Source organism: Belonocnema kinseyi, chromosome 4 (assembly GCF_010883055.1).
Source record: "Belonocnema kinseyi isolate 2016_QV_RU_SX_M_011 chromosome 4, B_treatae_v1, whole genome shotgun sequence".
Lineage (NCBI taxonomy): Eukaryota > Metazoa > Arthropoda > Insecta > Hymenoptera > Cynipidae > Belonocnema > Belonocnema kinseyi.
The window spans coordinates 103,467,499-103,478,139 of NC_046660.1; the positions used below are offsets into that span (position 1 = coordinate 103,467,499).

At 31.6% G+C, this 10,641-nt stretch overlaps 1 protein-coding gene across 8 annotated transcripts in view; it reads right to left on the reverse strand.

Annotated features, from left to right (window-relative positions):
- Positions 1-9,626, reverse strand: part of LOC117172107 — a 108,769-nt gene extending 99,143 nt beyond the window's left edge. Inside the window, exons 1-2 of one of the 8 annotated variants that reach the window (XM_033359893.1) lie at positions 9,529-9,626; positions 7,285-7,609 (exon numbers count right to left, since the gene is read on the reverse strand). In XM_033359893.1, coding sequence (XP_033215784.1) covers positions 7,285-7,408 — 124 coding nt within the window. In that variant the 5' untranslated portion in view covers positions 7,409-7,609; positions 9,529-9,626. Of the gene's footprint in view, positions 1-7,284; positions 7,768-9,528 lie in introns of all 8 variants that reach the window. The other 7 variants (XM_033359894.1, XM_033359892.1, XM_033359891.1 and 4 more) reach the window with 7 other exon arrangements.
- Positions 9,627-10,641: the final 1,015 nt, after the last annotated feature.

Consider the following 10,641-nt stretch of genomic DNA (forward strand, 5'->3'; position numbering starts at 1 on the left):
ATCAGCCTTTGAGGAGATTATGTTGAGAAATAAAAAAAAAAATTCTTAAAAACGTTGTTTTTCTTGGTCAGGCCGGAAACTTATCAATCCACCCTCGTATATACATCTTAATTGCTTTTTTAGTTGCCTTCTCAGTAGATAGTATTAAAAAATCATTTATTTTCTATTATTGGAATGAAAAAAGGTTCTCCATTGGAAAATTTGAATAATTTGAAATAACATTTTTTTATATTTGAAGAAGAAACAGAAACGAAAAACAGCTGTTTGTAATAGCCGGACATTTGCTTAGTATTGGCTGAGCTAGTAATAATTCTGCAAACGAGACTTTAGGTTAAGTATAACTCCCCTTGGGATCTTTAAGGCAAGATCTCATGGCAGTCGGGTTAAGCACTCTCATATGATAGTTGTCGATGAACCGTAGTCCATGGCTTGTTTCCAATCTAGCCCGCGGGAGTGCTTTGCGCAAAGCGATAACTGCTACAAACTTTTCCAATAATATATAATGTAGTGAAACTAAGTCTTCAATGGCTATCTATTGTAATTTTTGAACTATTGAGGTCAATTATGATAAAAGAACTTGAGCCTACACTTGGCTTTTCAATGGAAATTTTTCTGGCTCCCAGAACAAACATTATCATGAAGAACTGATTTCATCAATAAATTTCTAATCTTAAAAGAGAGCTCAATATTTTAAAAATCTGTTCTGAAATAGCAGCAGAAAAAATGAGAGGCAATATTTGGAGCGTTATTTACTTATTAAGCATTGGACAAATCCTATATTAAATCAGGCAAAGTTTCAAAAAAAGGTCAGAACGATTTTTTATTGTAGAGGCGCGTATTTAACAGCTTGAACACGACTTTCCTTGTTGGGTTTTTACAAATATTTTGTATGTTTATATCTACTAAATATTTGTTAGGTTTTTTTTGTTTTACCTCTGGTCATATTAGAAAAATAATTTTTTCATTTGGATTCACGAAAAAAGAATAAAAAACTTGAAAAAATTATTCCGGTCACAAAAATGATAAACCCCGTATAAAACTGATATAATGGCTTTTCTATATTAACAGAAACGATAGCGAATATAATAGAAAGAAATGATATAAATGATAAAAATGATAGGAATGAAAGAAGTAATAGATAGAAATGATAGCGAAATTCAATAAAAAAAATAAGTAAGATTTTTTCGAAAGCATTAACTTTTTTTAGTTTTGCTCATATAGATACCCATATATTTGTGTACATTTTTATTTAAGCATTTTTGGTATCTTTCTTCGTTTCCAAGAAAAATGCAAAAATTATATTTTTCACAAATAATTGTTGTCTGTGTGAGAAAACCCACCTTCACAAATTTTAGAAAAGCAGCCGCCATTCTGCCATTTGAGTAAATTTATTTTCACATAGAAAAAAAAGAAGAAAATTCTAAATACCTGCACCTACTCGAAAACTGCTGCATTAAACAAAGTCTGTCAATTTACAAGGATTTCTCGGTAATATTAAAACGATTGTAATAAATAAAAAAAGTTCTTTGATCTAACTATGCAATTTAGGTTTTTTATTTTCACTACAAAATGATATTTTTAAATGCCGAATCGTTCAGGCATCCTAAAACTATCATCTTCTTATTAAAAAGACCTATACAAATTGTTCTGAACCCTCCCCCATATTTTATAAACCTACAAAGATTGCCTTTTTAATAGTTTTTGACATTTTCAATGAAAAATCCTGCCAAGTTGAAAAATACACTTAACTCCCGAGATAAATACCATCAGCTTACGCTGTTCCTATAACTAGTTGCATTAAGTTGCGTCATGCTTTCAAAACCTACAAAAATTATACACGAGGCCTTTCCTGTTTACGTTTGGATTCCTCCGAGACATGCTCGAGGCTACTACCACTCATGCCAGAAACCGTGCTTATCTCGGGAGTTGAGTGTAATGGATACCGAAAGGTTGAAACTTCAAATATTAAATCCATGAAATTACAAAGTTATTATTGCTTCCACTTACAGGGAGATTTGTAATAAGAAAAATTATCTCATCTATTTTTAGAACATATTTTCATGTAACTTGACCCTAGAGAATAACAAATTTAATTGCTTCAAACTGAATGTATTTTTATGTGTGTAAATATTTTATACTTAACATATCTCAAAAAGTAAAAGAGCAATAGTCAAATTCAGAAGACCTGCAGCATTAGTTTAAGCTCAGGTTTGGTACGGTTTTGAGCTAAATCGTCCAATTAGAAATGGGATTTTTATGTCTTGGAATTGCAAGAAGAATTGACCATATTTGTATCTAACAAACTTTTTTGATATTCTAAATACAAGAATTCCATGTCCGATGAATTTATTTGCGACTTGGAGACGCATTGATCGACCTATTGTGAGATCTTTGATAATATCCAAGTACCTATTTATGAAGTTTACAAAAATTGGCTATTCTGATTATATTAAGCAATTGCTATTGATATTAGCAATACTATCGTACTGTATTTCGCTTGTTTGTTCACATTTTCGTGACGCGTCGATTGCCTCATTGCCGAACCTTCCATGACATTACATGATCAATGAATAGAGGCTTACAAAATTTCGAAAAATGTTTACATTGCTTATGTGATAAAAACTTCCTGAATTTTTGCATATAGCAGTACTGAAAGCTAAAATGTTTCTCAATATAACAGAACATATGAGAACACACTCGCTCTCTGCGGAACAAAATTTTTTTCATACCAATGAGCAAGCGAAGTGCTCATAAAATGAACACAAATAAGTAGACCTATCGTGAGTGATCCTATAATATTTTGCCGCGGTATTATTATTATTATTATTAAAAATTTAGGAATTTATAAAATGGGTAATTAAAAGAATTCAAATATTTCTACTTGTTTCCGAAATCTACTACATAAAATTCAAATTTGTCCCGTGAGGCTCGATGCCGTCCACGCTGCTGCATATATCGACTTTAAAATTTATACACCTATAGATTGATGTGTTGGATTATGTGATTATGATTGATGTGTGTACATAACGTGTTTAATAAAGAATACAAAATAGCTTTGACTTTATATCTATATACATCAAATCAAGTGGCCTAAAACGGATGATGCTTATGCAAATCCACAGTTTTTGAACTTATTCTTTGGGCTCTCGGACAGTTCGTAAGAGTACTAAGGAGCATATGAAGTGAGGGGGGGGGGGGGCAGTTTTTGAAATATTTCAAAACAAGTGGCCTAAAACGTATGATGCTTATAGAAATCTACAGTTTTCGACAATCGGCAACAAATTTTGCACACATACACTGCCGTGCAAAAGTTTTAGGCCATCTCTTTTTTATGAATGAATACATTCTCCTAATTTGAATTATATCCAACCTAAAAAATTTCTCTTTCAAAGTTTAATTTTTTTCAAAATTATGTATAAAATAAGCCCAGGGTAAAGCCAATTTGTCTAGTTTTTAAGTAGATATTGCAAAAATAGTGCAAATTCCAATGTTTTCTTAAATTTTCAACAACTTCCGAAATAGTCAACATTTTTCAATTTTCTTGGGCTCATTTTTAAGATTTTTTTTATCGTATCACAGCAGCTTATGATTATAAATCGTAAACATTTTCTTCTTGAATTGCAAGAACTTGAAGCGGTAACAAAAAACTTAGAAAAACTGCAATATTATTTTTAGTAACAAAAATATTGTTGTAAAATATATAAAACATATAATTAAGAAATTTCTATGTAATTTCCTCAAAATGTATAATTATTTAACTTTAATTCTGATTTTCTTACAGATAAGATGTTTTCAAATTTTTACAACTTTTTTATTACAACTTCAAATTCTTGCAATTCGAAAAGAAATTTTTTATTATTTATACTCGTAACCTGCTGCAATACAATGAAAAAAATATCTTCAAAATGAGCCCAAGAAAATTTACATTTGTACATTTTTTTCGAACATGAAATATACCTACATACGGTTACTTTCTGGATATGAGTATAGACCCAATAGATTCACTTTAGCTCCCAGTATCATCCGCTACTTAAGCTCGCAAATAACAATCTTGATCTCACCTTGGAAAAACGTGAACATCTCCTAAATTAAAAACCAGCCCTTAGGGACTTTTCATGCGGACGCTCAAATATTATTATAATTCATAATCTGCATTAGGATTTAAACAGAGGATTTAAACAGACTTCTAGATTTTTTCAATAATAATGTTTGTTTATTGATTTTTTGTACGTTGTGTCGTTTTTCCAAAAACTTTATTTAACAATTTTTTAAATGTTGTTTTTACGATTAAAACAGAAACGAAGCGTCCTGTTCAAAAGTGATTGACAAAAAAAGTACATCTTCTTCCGGTAAACAATTTTTTTGTATCTTACATATTTGAACCACAAAATGGAATTTGTTATTTATAATAACAATTTTCAAGATTAAAGCGAAAAATATGCGCCTTATCAAAAAATGTTCTCGAGAAAATTAGTTCATCTTTTTGAGATAAATCATTTTTCTTCCTACCCTTTTTTATGTATGGTATAGTTTTATCGGAAGATACAACTTTTGATTTTTTCATAAGCATTTCCATGGACGAAACTAGAGCCATTAGTGAAAAAATTCTGGAACTGGTGCATTATTTTCAGGTATTGTAGAATCCATTTTTTCTCAATCGGTTAGTTCAATACGTTCAGATTTGATGAAATCGACGAACCTTAATTTTCAAAAAAGCGAGTACCGTCAAACGGGATAATTTATGACATGTGGGAAAAATCGGGACATTTTTAAATCGACAGTTTAAACCAGTTTTTAACCAGTTAAGGCTTCAACTGGCCCTAGATTCTGGTAAAACCCTGCTTCGAAACCCACTTCCTCCTAAATCGATAGCTTCAATTAATTAACGGGGTTAAAACCAGAATCTAAAACCAGTGCAAGGCTTCAAATGGTTTTAGATTCTGTTTTGAAACCCCTTAAATAGTTTAAACTATAAACTTAGGAATATACGAATATATCCCGTGCGTGTACGAGAATATCCCGTTTGAGGGTAAATTTTAATAAGACGAGAACATAGAAATTTTACTTAAATTTAAATTAGTGGTTGGAAGACTTCCAAGATTGAGATGTCACAAATTTAAAATCACAATGGCACAAAATATGGTAAATTTGGCTGATTCCCAAATGAAAGTATTCATTCAGAATTTGTTCGTTCTCCTGCGTAAACTGCTAGTTTGAAATAACCTAAAAATTAGAGTATATAAATTTTACAGGGTTAAAAGGGGAAAGCAGTAAATCCCATTCAAATAATCGCTTAACGGAATAAGTAATGAAGTTACATTGGCCTCTCAATTTAGAAAATAAAAAACTGTTAAATTACCTTGTACTTGCGATAAGTTATATATTTTATGTCCGATAGACATTTCATATCCAACATGCGTGAATAAAGGATTCAAATACAATTTCACGTTCTGTGATAAAAAAGCGAATATGAATTCTTTTTAGAAACAAACTTTTGCCTGTGAAAATGAACACGTTAGGGAGCTAGTCACTCCCATTGAACTAAAAGTGCATAAAACCAGAAGAGATTGTGTTCATTCATATCATCTGTCACATGAGCCTCGTTTCGTAGTGGGTTTTCGAAAATTCGTTTGATTTTAACACATTTATGTTACTGGAGCGCTTGGTACGTGTTGAAATATTTGCTTGATTAAAAATCCCTGCAGTGAAAATATCATGCTATTCGTGATGCAATACCAAAGTGACGTAAAAGCGTTTTTGACGCTATATTTGTGCATTTCACGTCATTTAATTCTTTCATGGCACGATGCACAATTGTCTAGAGAGTAGAATACGTTTGAATTTAGGAGATAATACATTTAGATTTTAAATTGCGTGAATTCGGTATTCAACAGAGAGGCGCATATTATTTTAAATGTTAACGATTTCAATTAAAGGAGGAAGTTGACATTTTCAAAGACTATCTTAATAAGGTTAAAATTACATTATCTTCATAAATATAAATATTCATAATTATTATTAAATACTTATTTTGAAAAACCTGCACTTCAAACATTTCTTATTATTTATAAACTTTATCTTATGTCTATTTTACAATGATGATCGTAAACAAATTAGCACTGGCAACGTATTAATTAATATTATTGATGGCAAAATATAAAGCTAGTTAAAAAATTCTGTGCCATTTTTGACCATGATTTTGAGTACTAATTGCTGCAAACAATTTTTCTACCAGTACACAGTGTTCATGTTAAATTTTTTTGATAAGAATATTGATAGGGAAAATTAGTTTCGCATGAACTATCGCGGAATTCCAATCGACTAAGTTATATGTAACTTTGAAGGATTGATTGAGTTCCTGGCTAGGTATTCATCTTATTGCATTGTTATACAAACTGCGGATAGCCAAAAAGTTTTTGTTTATTTTTTGAAATTTGCCAAAAAAGTCTCAAAGTCCGTGAAAGCTTTCTATCTCCGCAGCAGGGAGAACCTAGATGATTAGATTTAAACTTGGAAAAAATAACTTCATTCAATTCGGTAGACTGCTTAACTAAATATATCATAAAAATATGTTTCAGTACATGAATCCTGGCGTTGCGATCAAATTTCTTGAAAAACATTTCCTATTTATTTTCAAGATATTTGTGTGAAGTTTTCTTTCGTCAAAAGCTTGCATATCAATAAAATACATTTATTTTAATAACTTAATAATCAGTGATCTATAATTTTAAAATTAAAAATATTATATTTTGCAATTTCATTCTTCAAACTTTAAACCAATTAAAAATTAATTTAGTATTGCTTCCATTTCGAACAAAAATCAATTAAAATACAACAATCAAGTCTGTAATTGAAAATGCAGCACATTTCAACCTTTCGAATTTTACAAATCAAATTTTTAAAATTGAAAAACTAATTATCATATTTCTGTTTGTTTTTGAGTGTGAAACAGAGAGCTATGTATACAGATGTAGGCCAAACTGTCCGATATTAGTTCAAAGTATTTACGTCTAGTGTTTGTCAGCTTTACGTATCACTAGTTTGTAAAGCATACTTTTAAAGTCGAAAATTTATATATAAATATAATTTAAGCTCTTAATTAAATATAAAATAAAATAAAACAAATTAACGTTGAGGTGAGCTATATTGTGTTGCACAATTCATGGTTTTTGAGGATGGAGATTTAAATCTAATTAAAATAATTTTGTATTAGTTTTGATAGGGCATAAATATATAAATATGGCAAAAATATAGAAATGTGGAACCTGAAAAATCTAATCTTACCTCGAAAGAATCCGAGGATCACGAACAATAGAATCTGAGGGAAATTCAACGTCCATCGAATATCCGTTACGAAATTGAGGTCCCCTCTCATGGTTTCGAATTCACCAACTACTAATCCTACCATTTGCAATCATTCACTTATACTCATATGCAAACTGTTCCTTAAATACGGTTGATTTAGTTTTTTGACTTGAAATTAGCAAACACAAAAGCGCACAGTTTTGACGATTCACATTGGAAGTTCTGTTTCTTGACGACATAGTTTTTCACAAAGCAGCACATTTTGATTAAGTGGAATTGACATCTAGATTAACAGTTCTCACATCTTTCAATAAGAAAATTGGTCAACATTTATTAATGTCTCTTTAATGTATTTTGATCGATTATTTGACTGCTCTTATCTGAAGTTTTCATCTCGGACAAAAGATTACACTGTCAATGAACTCACTTCAAGTAACTTAAGTGTCGAATTACAGCAGTTCTCTAAAGATATCAAACTCTAACCATTCATTCTCAAGACTGATGATCGTGCGCCGCAAAGCTTCGGTTATTTAATTATGGGTAAAGTTTAATTTCTTGGAGGATGCGGTTCGTTATACTGTTCAACGCGGCATCATTAAACTCTCTCTGTAGTTTCACGGTTAATGAATCGTGTTCACTTAGTCGTCAGAATTCATAAAGAAAGTATATATGTTTGAATTTTTCTTTCATAATAATTTTGAACAATTTATCATATTTTAACATCGTTTAAATGTTTATTTAAAAAACACATCAAGATATAATATGTTAATAGAAATTTATTCAAAATCAATATTTACTGAAAACAAACCGTATAGATAATAAAAACTAGGCTTGAATGCAAAATAGATTATTTAAATAAATTATTTATTAACGACTGATAATCAATTAAATCTCTGACTAATAGAAATTACATTCTCGTAATGGCAAAATATACGATTAGAATTAGGAATATTGTTTTTAGAAGCAGATGAGATTTTGGCGGCTGCGCAGAATGAGAGCTCTCTTGAAAACACATTTTATGACGCTCTTTAAGTCATCTTAAAGAAGAGGCATTTAGATACAAAAAATTCATTTGAAATGTAAGTACATAAATGAATAAGTGAAATATCACAAATGCTGTAAATTACACAAAGCTTTACATTGATTTAGTTTCTAGGCTAAATTTGAAAAAAACAGAATATATATAAAGTGTCTGAACTCGACTTTTTCCGGTTAAATCATGCGTAAACCATAAATCGTTTTCGATTTATGTGCCTACAGAGGGAGCTATAACGAGATAGGCTTTGTTATAATTCGCAGTCTATGACAAAAAAATGTTTTAATGTTCGAATAAAATGTTAAAAGCATTCCATTAGTTGGAGTTTCGCTGCCCGGTCATTAAACTCGTAATAAACATGCCGTATTCCTAGGAAAATGTTAAAATTACTGATAACGAGACTTTAGTACCAGGAGAGCAAAATTACGCATAAAATGGTTGGATCGATTACTTGATTCAACTTAAGTTTATTTATGCTGCCGACGATTAACATGATATTTGATATTATTTTTATTCATTCAACACGATGTGCCATCTAGTATCAACGACAATGAAAAATAATTTGATGTTAGTCCCAATTTGCGTCATTTTCGCGCCTCAATTATTCAACTGAAAACGAAGTCGATGACCTCGGTTAACCGCTGAATGTGAGCTTTCCCATTTCATTTGGAAATGGAAATTGAAGCTTCTTTGGACACGAATTTTAACGGGTGGAGCACTTCATTTCTATTTAGTTTAATTCCAGCCTCGAACGCGTACACAGTAAACAAACGCAATGATAAATGCTTTTCGCTGGAATTTAATTATTCCTTCAGTTCACAAAACATTATTTTATTACTTTAAAGATTTAAAATCTATTTATCCAAATGAAAAAATTATTGCCTCTAATATGCGAACACTTAATTGAGCAAAATAACGCTGCATGAAAAAGAACCAAATATTTCAGTGCTCTTATTTATAACCCGTATCGCGCAAGCACATTATAAACACTTGAAAATATTTATTTCGGTTTATAAATGATATGGGTTTAGGTGTTAATTCCTATAATAGAAGTCTAATTTAAAATTTGTGTTCTAACTTCAAGCGCCCTTAAGTCGAGTTCTAAGACAGTGAATCGTTCATTCTCGAGACCAGAAATTCAGAAGGGAAAAATTCATAAAGAGACGACAACCGGTGTGAATACTGACTTTTTGATCAAAGGGTGAAAAGGTGGCGAAAGTGACTGCGAATTTCGCAGAAGGCCATTTCCAGCATGTGCGGCCGAATACGTGTTTACGGTAGGGCACAGCGCGGCTCACTAGTAAATGCCACGAATGTACACTGTGACGTTGCGTATGCTGCTCGGAGCTTGCGCAAAATTGTTGAGCTTGCGCGCCTAGAGTAAGAGCTGACCCTGCTTCAAAGTTTCCCTGGCCACGGACGACTGCCCTGCGATGATACTTTAGAAAAGAACGATTATTTCAAACAAATATTTCACCAAGTGGCCTAGGGGAATCAGCATGTAAAAGCTGTCCCCCCTCCACGTATCAAGCCTATATTGGCATCTATACGAATAAGAGACTTTGCAAATAGAAACCTAAAAATTTATTTTTTTCAGGTGTAATGGAGAGGAGAATAAAACCAAAAAGGTGTTTTTCTCGTAAATGGGCTAACCGATTTTTATGAACAAAACATTTTTTTATGTGAGCCAGTGTGAGAAATAAAAAAATGTTAAAAAGAAATTCAGACATGTTTTATAGTGTCCACTCTAATTTATGTTGAAAAATAGTTTTTAAATATTTCTAAATATTTAAATCAGATTAATTTTCATGTAATTCTATTGGAAAATTTTATGACACATGGAAACAAACTTATGGAATTATTTTAATCTGATGCAGGTGCAATATTCATATGCTTACCTGTGTAGAAAAATGTCCTTGCAGTTTTGTTACAGGTTTGGTCTACGTGGATTGATCTAGATTGTCGAGTCTGGAAGGTCTAGTCTGTCCAAAGACTGGCGCTAATCAGCAAGCCAAGAACAAAAAGAATCTTAAGTTCGGTAAGCAAACATATACTTTTTTCTTATACCTTGACAGTCTGGTCTGTTCCAGGTTTCGCGGCGAAAATCGAGGCAAGTTCCGCAATTAATAGTTCGGTCTGAAAGGTTTGGCCTAGTCAAGAACTAGCGCTGATCGTCGAGCCAAGTTCAACAATTGTAAGTTCGGCCTGGCAGGTCGGGCCTCGCTCAGCCATGGATCTGATCAGCGTGGCAAGTACAAACAATTTAAGTTCAATCTGCACTTTTTTGGACATATTTTGAA